Source organism: Nyctereutes procyonoides, unplaced genomic scaffold (genome assembly GCF_905146905.1).
Source record: "Nyctereutes procyonoides isolate TBG_1078 unplaced genomic scaffold, NYPRO_anot_genome, whole genome shotgun sequence".
NCBI lineage: Eukaryota > Metazoa > Chordata > Mammalia > Carnivora > Canidae > Nyctereutes > Nyctereutes procyonoides.
The window spans coordinates 604,485-620,514 of record NW_026575047.1 but is presented as its reverse complement, the minus strand read 5'-3'; the positions used below and the strand labels follow the sequence as shown (position 1 = coordinate 620,514).

Below are 16,030 nucleotides of genomic sequence, written 5' to 3'. Positions count from 1 at the left end.
TCACAGTCTTTGCACAAACTGTTCCCGATAGAAGCTTTCCCCCAGATAACATGCTTGATTGGTCATGGTTGGCACCATGACAAAAGGTACTTTTTATGCCTTCATTACTGCTGCTTCCCAATTCCTAAAATAGTGCTTTGCACATAGTAGGCACTCAATAAAATCATTGAATTACACATAGCAAGATACGAGTGAGGCATTTTATTTTTGTCTTTGTATCTTGCCAGGCCACCTAAGTGTTGGGTAAATTTGCATGGTAACAATAAAACCCAGTTTTTTTAAGCCAACTTGAATTTTTATATTTTTTAAACCTGTTTTCTTATAATGATTCTTTATAACTTAAATTTCCAAATTTTTAGCTATCAGTAAAGAAATAGTATTATTTAGTGCTCTGTTTTAAATTCATAGTATATTTTTATTCTTTTCCATCCTTAAGTTTGTCAGATTAACATGTTTTATGTATGTAAATTCAATGTTATAATAGTCATAAAAATAACTACATTTTAATAAATACTCAGGCAGTTGTTTTCTAACAAGCTATTTTTCCTAAAATGTTATATTGTTATAGGTAATGTCTTCATCCAATCACAGATATAAACACAGTATATCACAAAGGCAATGATGCAATTGTTATACATTTCAGCTATGTAAAATAGTAAAATTTTACAGTGAGTTCTGAAAGAAAAATAGATTGGTTATATGTGGAGTCACAGTTTACCTAAATATATGTTCCACATATTGCTAGTCCTAGTAAGTGCTAATAACTGTTCTCTTATTCATCATCATTTTTTCTGTGATCTCTGTTTTGTACAACTTACATCATTCCTATTTTCTCGAAGCATCCTCTGAGCAGCCTTGAGTAGAAAAAAGTCATGAATAAGCAGTTAATGGCTGTTCACAGCAGAACAATGGGAAAAGTGACCAAAGGTTGATTTTTAAACAGATTTTATATCACAGCCTGCTTGTTTCTTCATATCATTTGGCAGTGCCAGCTCCTTCTCGATTCTTTTTTCCTATGTAGTGCCTTCCCAGTCATGTCCTGTTGCTAAAACCACAAGATGAGTTGGTAACGGCCACATGTCAAATACAAATGTTAATTTTTAGGTCATGAATTAGTAGATCAGCAAAATATGAAATGTTAAAATGTAAGGATTACCTACCTGTCACAAATATAAAGTTTTTTCTCTTGCAAAAATTATAGGGGATGGAGTGTTAGATCTCTCTACAAAGAAAACCAGCATAAAATCTGAAGAGTCATCCATATGTGATCCTTCTTCTGAAAATTCAATGGCTGGGTAAGCAATATCTAGGAAACATGATTTAATATTAATATACAATTATCTCTACAGAGAACTCTTAATACTACTTTGAGTAGATTGACATATATAGCTTTCCTCCAGAATTTTTGTCACTCATATGTGTGTCTCATACCTTTCATTTGTCCTTTCTCTTTCTTTTTTATTCTTTCTGTTAAAGAAAAGTTATCAGAACAATCACCAAACTTTAGTTCATGTTACTAAAATGAACTACCAACTTAATCATCCTCTTAAGAAGCAGGACGAGTCGAGAAAATTTAAAATTCAGGAGGCAATTTTAAGGAAAATATGTGATCTCGCTATTTAATTTTATAAACAATCAGCAAATTTTAAAAGTACCGTACTTACTAATTCTTACAGCTTATAGTATTTACATTTTTTTCACTATGCTTTAGGTGTGGTGGCAAACTTTATATAATCTATACAATGATATATATCTAGCAAACACCACAAAAAGTCCTTTCATACTTTGAAGGCTCTCTTTAAATTAATTAAAAAATCAGCAGTGAGATGCTATTCTGTTGGATTTTTGGATTTTTATTTAGTAACTTTTGCATCTTCCCATTAACAAACTGCATAGGAAGCTTTTTTGTCACATTTAAATCTTAGCTGGAGAGTGTAATTTGTTTCAACTAAGGCTGTACTAGCTTTTGAGTCATAAGGTACAGTTAGCTTCTCTTTGAGAAAATTACAGTGATATATTTGAAACAGAAATAACATAGTAGTATCAAATTATTTTACCCAAATATAACTGATCTCCTTGTCACAAATTTTAAGTTTTTGTCTAGAGAAAAATTAGTCTTGTGGAAATACGGGGTGTTTGTGTTTGGAAATATTCTTGCTGCTACAATTTTCCTTTAAAGGGGTTGACTCTTTTATTACTTGTTTAGCGGTAACGTCACGTTTCTACTAACAAAAACTCCTTTAGGATTTGGGTATTTTTTATAATGGAACTCTAATTGTACAAATAAAAATTATAAGTGTTGCTCTGCAAGCATCTGTCAGAGGAATAGCAACATCATGAGAATATTTTTACAAATACTGAGTTAGGATTTTATGTTCTTGGAAGGTCTGCCCGTTGAGGCCACCGTATGATTGACACACTGTCCTACCAGGACTGTAGCGTTTGCTTTGATAAGGAGTAACTACTACATCTCACAGACTTAAAAAGAGTCATAAGCAGTGATGTTACCTAAGCAAGGAGTATAATAAAGGAGTGGACCCTCCCCTTCCATAGCTGTGTGAGAGTCTCTCATGCATCAGTTTACCATCGTTTCATTCCATCCATCCAGGAGACTACACAGAAACAGAGAGGACTATGTGGAAAGAAGTGCTGAGTTTGCAGATGGTTTGCTCTCAAAAGCTTTGAAAGACATTCAGTCTGGAGCACTGGACATAAATAAAGCAGGCATACTTTATGGCATACCTCAAAAAACTTTACTTCTCCACTTAGAAGCCTTACCAGCAGGGAAGCCTGCGTCTTTTAAAAACAAAACTCGAGATTTCAATGATAGTTACTCATATAAAGACAGTAAAGAAACTTGTGCAGTACTGCAAAAAGTAGCCTTGTGGGCAAGAGCTCAAGCAGAGCGCACAGAAAAAAGTAAACTCAATCTACTTGAAACCTCAGAATTAAAATTCCCAACAGCTTCCAGTTACCTCCATCAGTTAACTCTACAGAAAATGGTTACTCAATTTAAAGAAAAAAATGAAAGCCTACAATATGAAACTCCACATCCTACTGTACAGTTAAAAATTCCTCAGCTCCGAGTAAGTTCTGTTTCAAAACCACAACCTGATGGTCCTGGTCTGCTGGATGTTATGTATCAAGTTTCCAAAACCTCTCCAGTCCTAGAAGGATCAGCTCTCCAAAAACTGAAAAATATACTCCCTAAACAGAACAAAATAGAATGTTCTGGGCCTGTAACTCACTCAAGTGTTGACTCTTATTTTCTACATGGGGACCTCTCTCCTTTGTGTCTTAATTCTAAAAATGGAACAGTTGATGGAACCTCTGAAAATGCTGAAGATGGATTGGATCGAAAAGATAATAAGCAGCCCAGGAAAAAACGTGGCCGTTATCGCCAATACGACCATGAAATAATGGAAGAGGCTATTGCAATGGTAATGAGCGGAAAAATGAGTGTTTCCAAAGCACAAGGAATTTATGGGGTACCTCACAGCACTTTAGAATACAAGGTAAAAGAAAGATCTGGAACACTGAAGACTCCTCCGAAGAAGAAACTCCGATTACCAGACACTGGGTTATATAATATGACAGATTCAGGGACTGGCAGCTGCAAAAACAGCAAGCCTGTGTAGATTACTTGTTAGGAGAATGTTTGTATGTGTGTATGTGCGTGTGTGTGTGTGTGTGTGTGTGTGTGTTGGCGTGTGTGTGTGTGTATGTGCACAGGTGTGTGTTTGTGTGTCTATATACACACACGTGGGAATTACAGATGCTCACTCTGACAGGAGACATGAAATTTTACAGTTCAAAAACCACTTACATGCCTTTTGAAAAAAGTTTTATTCAGGGTTTTCACTGTGGACAGAATTATATAGTTGCTTACTTAATTCTGATAGTTTGTATTTAATCCTTGTATAAATAGGTGAAAAAGATTCAGGTTTTCTTTAGTAGTCAATAGCATAAAGCGTTGTGGAAAAACAAGTAATTGTCAAGTGAAACATTTTTATTGGTGAAAGACCACTCCAGCCATTCAGTTGAACCATCTTATAATGGAAATATGATATTAATAGTTTGTAAACATTTTTACCTAATACACTTACAGCTATTGTAAGTACATCAAACAACCAATCAAAGTTTAAATAGACCAGTATCTCCATACTAAGAAAAATTAATATATACAGTATTAGTACACTACAGTGTATTCTATGAAATATGAAATGCACTCAAGTGCATCCACCAGGAATAGAAAAGAAAACCTTAAATGATATGTATAATGAAATTTAATATTTATCATTTAATAGTTGATTTACAGGAAGTTGGGGTTTATAAGGTATATACTTTAAAAAAAAAAAAAACTGACACATAGTTAACCCCAGCAGCCATAGAATCCTTTAATATAAGATGGAATACTAAGAACAAAAAGTAATTTAAATTTAATTATTAAAATAATTTAATTTTGTTTTTCATTTGAAAAATAAGCTAATGTGTAAGGTTAGAAAAGAAAGTTGGAATGCAACTTAGAGCATGTTTATAATGTGCACAGAAAAAGCTTGAGAATGATAATTTTGGTTTAAATGTGCTGGTTAGTTGATGTTATGACTACTTTAAATTTTAAGGATTGTGACACACTCCTACTATTGAAAAACCTCAGTGTAACTTTAATATATTTGCTGCTGTGACATTTCAAAACATTTTCAGTTTATCAAAATGAATTACAGATTTCATTTTGGTGGGCGATACATTATCATTTTGCTAATAACCAAATTTGCAGTTTGTTCAGGGTCTTGAATAGATTTACAGATGTTTAACACTGAAGCTGTTTTGAACTTTCAGTAATGTAAACTCTCTACTAATTGGGTAGTTAGAAGCTGGGCAGTGCATTTTAACTTTTACTAGACTCATAAGAGAGACCAATAATTTTTATATAGCAGTTTTAAAATGTGGTTCAGAGTATCCATGTTGGATTTATGGAGTATGCAGTTTTAGTGGTAAAATGTTATAAAGCATGTGCCTCCATATAAAGAATGGGGATTTGCTTCATATATTCAGAATTCTCCGAGTGCCCCTTTTCTCTGTTAAAATTCAGGTTCCGATCATTTTCTAAGCCAATTTTCCTAAGTCCAAAAGGAATACTTAAAGCTGAATTTAAAAAATAAGTGCACCTTGTCAAATACTTGTGTTTTTACACTTGTGTTTGTGTGTATCTAATAATCACATATACATGTAATACTAAAGAGATTTTCAGCTATTACATTTAAAAACTGCTTACATTACGTTTAAAGAAACTGAAGAGTGGGAAACTACACAACCAGGTAGTTATTTGGTCTCTTAGATCTATACTGAACCCTCTTCAGCTTAACGTTACCTGCATACTAGGGTATGAATCCTCTTGCTCTTTTTTTTTTTTTTCCCCAAGTAAATATACGTAATAGATTGCAAAACAGCAGATGTCAGGGTCATCTTTCTTTTTAAAGAATTAAGCCATATTTTGTGAGGGCCAGAACTTGGATTATCTAATATATTTCCCCTCCTCCCCCATTGAAAAACAAATTTAAAAAACAAAGTAAATGTTTCACCACGATTTTATTGACCTCTTTATACAGAATTTTACTTGCAAAAATTTGGGGGCCTGAATGCATTACATAATATTTATATTGAGCTTTTTTATTCCTCACACTATATTTACATTAATAAATTGATTGAGAAGTTTATAGTAAAGGGATACTTACAGAACACTTTTATATCATTTAAAAGATGACCTGACCAAAAACTTTACAGGATTCATAAAATCAGGGATCATTTTGCTATTGACTTCACAGTGATCAGTAGTTTTATAGGTAATATTATAGTTAATTTGCAGCATTTAGTATTTGTATTATTTATTTTTGGTCAGAAATAGTAAATTAAATATTTTTTGATAGTTTATAGGTAATGATCAACCCATAACTTTTAAAAGAAACAAAATGTTTCTAATTATTGAGTTAACTTTTGATTATACAAACTAGGAAAGGCAGGGAAATTTATGGGTTCCCCTTCTCCCCAGTGATTCTATAAAGATGTTCTTTATGTTAAACTTTCAAAGTACTTTATAAAGTTAGTTACCAGTTACTACTTATTAATTGACAGTTTTCTGAAAAATCCAGTTTCAGCAGACTTTTAATGAAGGTGAAAGCAACCCTTATGTGCTTTCTACTTATTTGAATGTTCCTCAAGTATTTTATATTTAAAAAAAAAAAAAAGAAGGAAAAGAAAAAACAGTGCCTCTGTTTTTAGAAAACTACTGCTCAGTAAAGTTGTTTAAACCATTTCTGGTAGCTAATGACAATTTTATATTAAATTGTATACTAACTTTAGTGAGACTGATTTTTTTAGTTGTTTACAGTACAAATACTTGTATTTGTTTTTTAATTGCAGTATTTCCATTGTCGCAGTAATTTAGTAAAACTCTGTGGCTGCCTTGATTTTGACAGATTTTGTTAATATAAACTGATTGTTAGGCAATTAGTTATATTTATGCATAAATCAATTGCACTATAATTCATGAATTATTTATTACAATATTTTCTAATGAATTCATGTATCTGTCTTGTGTTGTAAATGTACTGTAATTCTGTTCCTACTTTGTGTTGTTATATATCTAAATCTGATTGTATGAATTTTAATTGTTCAGTTAACGTGTTTCTAGGTTGTAATTTGTAGTAAAGCACTTCAATGCTTTTGCACTTAAATTTACAACACTGTTGGTGTGTGATTGATTTACTCATTCAGTAAAAAAAAAAAAGAAAAGAAAAGAAAAGAAAAAAACTGACTACACTGACTTTTTTGATTCACTATAGGAATTATTTATATTAATATGAAAAACTGACTTCTCCAAAGATCTATTTCAACAACAAAACCTGTAATGAGCAAACCCCATAGTAACATACAAAAAAAAAAAAAAAATAGGATGTTTTCATTTATAAATCATCCTGGAAAAACTTAGGAAAAAATTTAACATTAAAAACAAGGGAGCTATGAAAAATATAGAAACTTTACATAATCACTTGAGAGTAAATTCTAGATTGGAGACTTGTATGTATTCAACTATTATTTACTCATATTAGGTTTCTCTTTGAGATTCTAACATGCAAGAAATATAGAAAAGAAAATTTTTGGAGCCAAATAAACATTATGGAATTTTGTAATTTGAGAATTTCGTTATCTAATATCTTGATATGTGTGTATTAGATGTAATCTAATACCTGAATATCCAGCTAGTCACTTTATGAAGCTATTCTTCATATACCATTTCATGGAAATTACCACTATGGTATTATGGAAGTTCCATTATTGAAAGTAATAAACTGAAAAAAAAAAGTAATAAACTGAATAAGAAACTTTTCAGAAGTATAAACTTCCTTGAAATCTCAGAAGACAGTTGTAAAAAACTTGGGGTGGTTTTCAGAATAGTTAACACTCATCATTCGTTTTAATTATTTCTACTTTATACTTGACATTACTAACAAAAAACATGTAAGCATTTTTGAAACTTAGGAAAATAATCTTTAAAATATGATGCGGTGAATTTTTATAAGAAACAAAATCTCGATTTATTCACAGATATATTTAATAGGCCGTAACATGACTTTAAAGAAATGCATCTTTCAGAACTCTTTTGGGTTTTTTAGTGCTTATGTGAAAATTATAATTTTTAATTTGCTGGAAAAAGAGTATAAAATCACTTAAATCTTCATATTTGATAATTAACATTTCCTTATGTCTTTGTTCTCCATATATTTTTTGAATTATTTAATAGTGAATCTTGGGAATCCATTCCATCATTGACTAGCACTTGTGATAAAATTTACCAGAAGAAAAAAATATTTTTTCAGAAAGGAAGGGATATTGGGGTCATGTCTGTGGACTTGAAATGTTTTATTGTTAATTTCATCATATCTTATCACTTTGATGACTGCTTTTGTCAAATCACATGTTAGTCTTGGTGAAATATTGGTTGAATCTAGTAAAGTTATCATTTTTCTAGAAAATTTTTATCTAATGTTCAGAATTTGCTTCAGTGTTTTTGCTACTCAAATAACATAATATTTATAAAATGTAGTTAAATATTGCATACTTATCTGTGAAACAGGTTAAGCCATTTTAGAGAGCAAAATAAAATTAATTTCACTTTTCATTTTAAAATAAAAATCCTTTATTTTTTAATACACATGAATATAATAACCCTTTAAACAAGATAACAGTCTTTTGTAGCAATTCATAATCAATATATCCCAATTCCAACCCTAAATAAAATTTCTATAAAGCAGAGCTACTACTAATAATAGCAAATATAAGAAATCATGAATGGGAGGTTATTTTCACGTAACAGAGTTTGGTGATATGTTTAATTTAAATAGATACTTTTCTGAAACAGAATTCTTTTAATATATTTTATTCTTGCTGCTGGTATTGGATTAAAAAAATTTTTTTGTACACTTGTGCCTTGGTTGCTAAGTAATCTTGGGTATTAGTTAAATTTAGATGTATATTAGCTTCTTCAGTGGGACATTTTCCAGCATTTGAAATTAAATAATTAGGTAAGTAATGCCTTTAGTCTTCGTGTAATTACTTTAGTATTTAAAATCAATTAAAAATAGATTTTATTTTTAAATAGCTTAAATTTTTTATTATTAGGTTAAAATGCCTGCAGCTTAATCTTAGAAAAAATACTGTAATTTACATGAAATCTAAATTCCTTAATTTTCCTTGTGAGTATGCAAAGCTGTCTTTTATTAATTTTTATTTTCACTACCTTGAAAAAATATCTATTTTAAATAAAGAATATCTCCTACATCTTATTTTTCTTACTTGCACTAATAATGGATTGATAATTATCAAAATAACTTATAAAATGTATACTTCCAAAAATGTAACTCATGAAGCACTTTCCACTAAATATTCTTAATACATCCAAAGCACTAAACATTAGCAATCTATAAATATAATCATATCTATACTCAGGTCTTCTACAAAACTAGGGCTTTCCTTTGACTATTATCCTTGCCGTAGGAAATTAATTATCATCAGTGCTTCATTATATTGTGGCTGAACAAGAATCAGGATGTCACTGTTGCGGCTCTATAGGAGTTAGGAGTCCAGCAATACCAAAATTTCTTTTGTTTCAAACTCTGCTAAAATTATAACTCCTTATAATACTGGTATTTTTGCTGTAATTCATTTTTTGTTTGATTTTTATTTTTAGTTCAACTGTTGATGCAAAATCAGAGGAAGCTACTAAAATGGAAAAAGGAAAATCAGCATTAAGCAAAGTTTTGGAATCTTTGTGCATACGTCACCAGCAACAAGTTTTGGCCATGTTGAAGTTTCTAGTCCAAGAGCAGAATGCTGCTTCTCTTTGCTATTGTAATACATCATATACTGTGTCTTCAGAATCTCAAAAGCCCCTAACTGAAGATGATTTACATGGTCTGTTCTGTAGTTGTGAATATAGGCTGGCAGAAAGAGGGGGTCTACAAAGTGAAAGGCAAAGCCCTGGTTTTGTGCCTCTGCCAGTCTGTATTAAAGATTTACGTTGTTTAACTTGCCAAACTGTAACTATTGAGCACATTAAGACAGTGGTGAATAGAGGAATTGCCAACAGTTATAGTTCTCACAGGTGCTGTCCTGGACCGTTACCAAACCTTCCCTCTACAAAATCGACCTTTCAAGCTCCTCTTTCATCAAGGGAAGTATGCGATGTTTCAGTCCGACTCGAGGGTGTTTGTAGATCACGAAGTCCGTCACCCCCACCGTTATCACCTGTACAGACTGAAGGATTTGAAAAACTGAAAGATGTCGTCTCGGAGCTTTCAGCCTTAGAAAATAACAGACTTGAAATGAACATTAACCAGCCTCCATCTCTCATACCAGCAGAAATAAACAGTGACAAGGGTGATCACGAAGGTAAAATACAAAAAGCTAAGAAATGCAGTAGCTCTGACTATTTGCTCCTGGAAGACAGCGATAATTGTACTACGAATCATGAAAAAGGTGAAACTACTATGATTTTTCAAGATTTAATGGATCGTATTAATGAAAAATTAAAATCGATAGAAACTACAGATATGACAAACCTTATAAAATTTTCTAGCAGTGATTGTACTACAGATAATGATTTAAAATTGAGAGATTTAATAGCCTCACTCTTGCATAACGCTAAGGCCAGTGATTACAGTTTTATGGAATTGCTGAGCCAACATGATAAAAAGGTAGAAAATAAAATTATTCAGACAAGATTTCGAAAGCGTCAAGAAACCTTATTTTCAATGCACAACTCTCCTGATTCACCCATGTTTAGAAGACACTCTTTACAAATAAAAAGAGAACTTGCTAGTCTTGATGAAAATTTTGTAAGAAAAAAATACACTGAAAAAAATTCAAGGAAGTTGACACGCAATGATGAGATATTTTCAACAGACAAACAATTCTATCATTGCCAAGGGTCTTTACAAAATTCTAAAAGCTTGCAAGATAATAATCATGTAGAAACATCATTTTCACCAGATTGTGCGTTACAATCATTGCAACTACCTCTTCATAGTTTAGAGACTAACTTGGCTTTTGATGCATTTTCAGAAAGCTTTAAAACAACTTCCCCTGGGAAAATGAGCATAAGAAAATCACAGGAGAAATCTGCAGCTGGAAAAAAACTTTTGCAAAATCACAAGGAGAATCCAAAACTGGAGAATACTGAAACGCCTCTGAAGAGTGATGTTCCTGGACTTCTGAGCAGAACTAAACGAAATATTGTGCCCCCAGGGTGGTACTCTATATATGTCACAAATAATTATGTTTTCAAAAAGTCCCCTAAGGCCAAAAAAGTTTCTGAATCTACAAAAAGAAAAGATCCAGTAAAAAATATTCAAATTGAAAGCTCACACAATATAGATCTAAGCAAAATTGCAATGAATTCTAACTTACAAGTTGTTGTGGAGCGTTTGGAAGACACGATAAATATGGCCAAAAAGTCTTGGAATAATCACTCATCTGAAGGATGCAGGGCATCCAAGAAATTGATAGAAATTGATGGTAAGGATGAAAATGCAGGTAGAAATATGACCCTTACTGTAAGCAGAATGACATGCAAAGAGCAGAGTTTATCAAAATCTGTGGTAGCGGCCGGCAATATCAAAAACAGTCATATGCCGACAATAGATCGGAATAGCAAAAAACGTGTTAATCTGGAAAAGTCATCAATTTCAGATACAAGTAGCTTGATTTCCAGTGTTACAAGTGTGCCAACAAAGTATGAGGGCTTTGGAAGCTCTTCTTTTTCCAGCTATTCTAGTCCCATCAAACTCATGTTTCTATCTGAGGTTAAAAGCAGTGAAGGAGTCAAATATACTTTAACTTCAGTTGGTACTTCCAAGTCCAGTACTGATCTTCCTTCTGAAGAATGTCCAACTCCTCACGTAACTGACAAAAAACCAGAAACCAATGAGGACGTCCCAAACGCTAACTTGGAAAATCATAGTTCTAATCTTAATGACTGTGACACTCTTCAGGGAGAACTAAATAAATTGAATTGTGCAAGTGAAACTACAGAATCCTCTGCAATGCTTATAGATGACATCAATAGTGATAAGCCACAAGACGAACCGAAGGAAAATCCAAGCTGTGGTATGGATTCATCTTTCAAACGAAAGCCAGGCAGACCTAAAAAAATAGGTCCCCAGGTTGTGAAGCAAGCTAAGCGGCCAATTGGAAGACCCCCGAAACCTAAGGCCGAGCAAACAGACATCACCGTTTGCCAGAATGAGTCCTCTAGTGCTGGAAAGAAAAGTCCCGAATCTCTCCTATCAGAAGTAAAAGAAGGTGTTCATAAAAAGAGCATCACCGTCACTGTTATTTATGGAAGGTCAAGAAGAGCTAAAAGACATGTTTCTGAAGGAGCTGTGAACATCAGCAGCGTTAGGTCTGGCAGCAATCAGGTTGCTGATTTTCCAGCTGAGTGTAGTGGCCTCAGAAATACTAGAGAACCCAAGACTGACTCAGGTGAAAGAAGAAGTGCTGTTTCAAGTTCGACTACTGAAAGCGAGATCTTGGGGTCTGGCTTTGAACACGTTAGGCCCATCAAGAACAAGTCTGTGATACCTCAACCTTCCAAGAACGTTGCTCGGCCGAATCAGAAGCCTTCTGCAGGAACTAGGAAGCCTGGTCGGCCCGCAAAGGTGAAAATCTCTGGCATATCTGTGACTATTAACAGAGTTTCACCTCAGGAGAGAGAAGTGAGCATTAGCAGCTGCCTGCCTCCTTTAGAACAAGAAAATATGTTAGAAAAACACGTAGCTGAAGAGAAGCGTGAACACCGGTGCAGTCAGGTGGGTGCAAGGCACGCCGACGCTGGCGCTGACGTATGTGAGAATGGATCCAAAAGTATGGTTGCCACTGTACCTTTGAGACATTCTGTTAGGGATGGAAAACCATCTCTCCATTTCTTACATCCATTCGCATCTTCCAGCTCACTTCTTTATGGAAACGCTCTGCTCCGTAAGTCATATAAACTCCATTTGCAGAAAGGTAAAAGGCAGAAGGAAAGACATAGGCAGTCAAGGATAAAAATAGCTTCGAAAGGTGCCCCGGGAACTAGGAACTCAAGGAATGCAAAAATGCGTTTGGAAGATAACAAATTAATACCCATTTCTGAAGTATCTTTGGACCCTATAATCTCATCAAACCCCTTGCTCAGGTGGTGGGCTGCTTCTACTTCAAACGATTCCTTATTAGAAGAATTAAACAATAGATTTGAGCAAATAACCAATGCTTGGGTGCAAGTGAGCGGAGATGAAGCTGAAAACTGTGTTCATAAAAAAAGAGAACGCATCGAAAATGATAATTTCAAAATAGCCAACCCTTTGGAAACCTGTCTTTTAGAACTTGAAGTTTCACCTGTAAAAATGCTTTTTCGGAAAAAGTATGATTTGAACGAACTCTGTATCTGGTTCATGCAAACAACAGAAACACAGTCTCTTTCACTAGTTAGAAAGGCAAATGCTCGAAACCCTTTGGAAGTAATAAATACCAGAGGAATTAAACTAGGAACCAAATATTCTCATTTTAATACCAGCCCCTTCCGAAAGCACTTTAAAAAATTTGCACTATCTTCTCCTTCAAAATCAGCAGGGAAGTTGCATATACTGCATAAAATGGTTAGCTCTCCACTGTTAAATGTGAAAAGTAATTTAACATTAGCTAGATTAAAAAGAACGGAGTTTAAGAGGTTACAACATGAAAGGTGGAAAAGAGAGGGGAGGTTGTGCAACCATGGAACAGTTGATTGGATCTCTAAAAGGAGGAACTTGAGGTTTTTCTGCCAGAACCAATCTTTAAATAAGACTGAGGGGGGAACAAATGCTGACACCCCACTCCAAGGAAAAAACACCGTAGAAAATCAGTTTATCTTGCCACCTGAGATCAGGGATGACTCTCTGCAACAGAAGGTGGCAATGTCTGACTTGAAAACACATGCTAGTCGAGAGAATAATTTTAAGTCAGAAGCAAAGGAGAATGGAACAAATTGCAGCCGAAAAGATTTCGAAAAGGGACCAAGACTAGGAAATGTATGTCCAAATAATTGGAAGTCAAAAACCCTAAAAGACTGTAGAATATTTTTGAGGAAGATCAACTATCTTGAACACAGAAATGCTTTTAAGCTAAATACAATCATTTACTCTCCTGAATCTGTTGACAGTGGCGGTAATCATCAGACTCGCATGGAAGAAGCAAAGCGCTTTACCCTAAGATCCCGTTCTGCTAGGCAAAACTCTTTTAAAAAGCAGTCTAAAGAAATAGAAAATGCTAAAACAAATAGTCCTTCAACCGATAGATTTCCTGGCCAACTTGACAATAGTAAATTAAATAAATGTGTTAACTATGACAAGAATCCTGATAGTTCTGCCGCTCTTAGCAAATTGAACAAAAGAAAAAGGCCACCATGGAAGACCACAGAAATGTCAACAAAAAGACATAAACGACAGTCTTGCAACAGTGGACAAATGGCAAACTATTACTCAAAATCCCAACTAGGTAAGTTTTTCTCTGCTTAATTTTAAAGTTTCATTGTAGGTGCCTTGAGTAACGTGTGAGATCACGGGGAGAAGAGGAGCAGCTGATTTAGTTTCAGTTTATTTCCAAAATACTTGGACAACCTAATTTCTTGGCACCTAGTATGAAACTCCTGAGATTAGGTTCTGCTCAGTGTAGCAGTGCGCGTCCCTACACCGTAATGCATCCAGGATTTTAAGCAGATCAAAATATATTTAGTAGAGACATAGAAGGCTTCTACACACATATCATTAATGTACAAGTCCTATTATCTGTGTTTGCATTTTATCTAATAAAAGATCTAGAAGATAGTCTGGTAAATATGCCCAAGGAGCTATCTAAGAATCCACTGCTACGCTGCAGGATAATGGCATTTTCATTGTCTTGGTAAATCAATAGCTCTGAGACCACGTGGGCAGAAGTAAAGACTGTCTCGTTGCTAAATCGCTGAGGTCCCTTCCCCTGCGTAATAATCGCAGCCTTACCCCGCCCCCCGCCCCCCGCCCCCCCCCCCAGCACCTCTTCGGGAACCACGTTAAGACTCTGCTCTTTACAGAGCGTCCAGGAACAAGATGTTCTCTTCAGGAAATAGGCGAACTTGTTGAATAGGCGTTTTCAGGGGAGACTTGAACTAGCTTGCACACATCCACAGAGGAGGCGCTTTCCAGGGACCATCTGTACAGCGGAGCGAGGGGCCACGTCCGCACAGGTCAGTGGCAGGTAGCGCTGAACTTAGGCTGCGAACTGGAACGGGCCGTGGCGCGCCCACTTGGTTGCGCGGGGCCTGACGGCGCACCCCGGGCGACCCTCAGCCTGGGAACGCAGCAGGACAGGGCGTGAGCTGGGCCTCTGCTTGTTGGAAGCGTAGACAGCTGAGGACGTGCGACGAGTGCCTGGTGTCTGTCTCATCACTCCCCGGACACGAAACAGTGCCAGGCTACAGTTGTGAATCTAAGGGTGTCGTATTGTGCGGTTGCCTTGTTGCACCGTGTGCTTTAGGCGCTTATACCGGTACTGGTGGGTTTATTTGTGTCACCTTTTGCAGAACTTCTTTAAAAGCTAAAAAAACGATTGAGTCTTCTATTAAGATATTAAAAGTAATGATTAAACTCAAGTTTTAATAGGTTAGATGATTACAATGGCCCCCAAAATTCAATTAATCGACTTTAAAATACCTATTTCAGTAATATTTAACATGCATTCATTAACAACTTTAACTTCGTAACACGTGATGATTAAAGCTTTAATGTCGATCAAATCAGAGTCTCCATTATGAAAGACGAATCTAACCTAAAAATAATGTCCTTTGTTTCTTGACCTCAGGATACCTAAAAACAGCATAACAGATATGTCAGGAAAAAAGAGTGATGAAGCCTGATTTAAAAAAAAAAAAATGCATGATTCACCTAAAACTACACACACATATTTTTAAAAGACTGTCATGAATGGAGTATAAAGTGCAGCGTTTCATTTTTGATTCTTTATGCCATCCTCATTTCGTGCTGTTGTTTACCAAACGTAGTTTGCATTAACGCAGTTTACAACAGAACCGTAGTTTGTTCTTCTAGCTTCTTAGCCATTGTATCTTCCTCAGGTATAAACATAAATTTATTTTAGTATGATTCTCTGTCTCGCTAAATATCCTGGAAAAATAAAATGGAAGATGCCTTAGTATTATTTTTTCAAGTTAATCTCAAGATCCTTCTGTGATGTCTTTTAAAAATTCAGTAGCATAGTAAGAGTTGTTTTTCACCTTTTCTCATTTTTAAAATTACTAGTACTATTTCCTGTTCTGCTTGAAGTTTTATTTACCTTTTACTGATAACTTTCCTTCTTTATTTAACATTCTTTTTTTTTTAATCAAGGACATTATTTTTTACGAATTTGTATTTATAACAGTATTTGTTATATTTATCTGATTTTAAAATGTTTCTTAAAGTGT

At 34.5% G+C, this 16,030-nt stretch overlaps 1 protein-coding gene across 9 annotated transcripts in view; it reads left to right on the top strand.

Annotated features, from left to right (window-relative positions):
• Window positions 1-16,030, top strand: part of LCORL (ligand dependent nuclear receptor corepressor like) — a 154,184-nt gene that overhangs the window by 127,177 nt on the left and 10,977 nt on the right. For 5 of the 9 annotated variants that reach the window (XM_055326196.1, XM_055326195.1, XM_055326197.1 and 2 more), the window contains 2 exons: window positions 1,202-1,295; window positions 9,248-14,070. The exons of 1 other annotated variant lie outside the window; for it this stretch is intronic. In XM_055326196.1, coding sequence (XP_055182171.1) covers window positions 1,202-1,295; window positions 9,248-14,070 — 4,917 coding nt within the window. Of the gene's footprint in view, window positions 1-1,201; window positions 1,296-2,608; window positions 6,768-9,247; window positions 14,071-16,030 lie in introns of those variants that run through there. 3 more of the 9 variants (XM_055326200.1, XM_055326201.1, XM_055326205.1) reach the window with 3 other exon arrangements.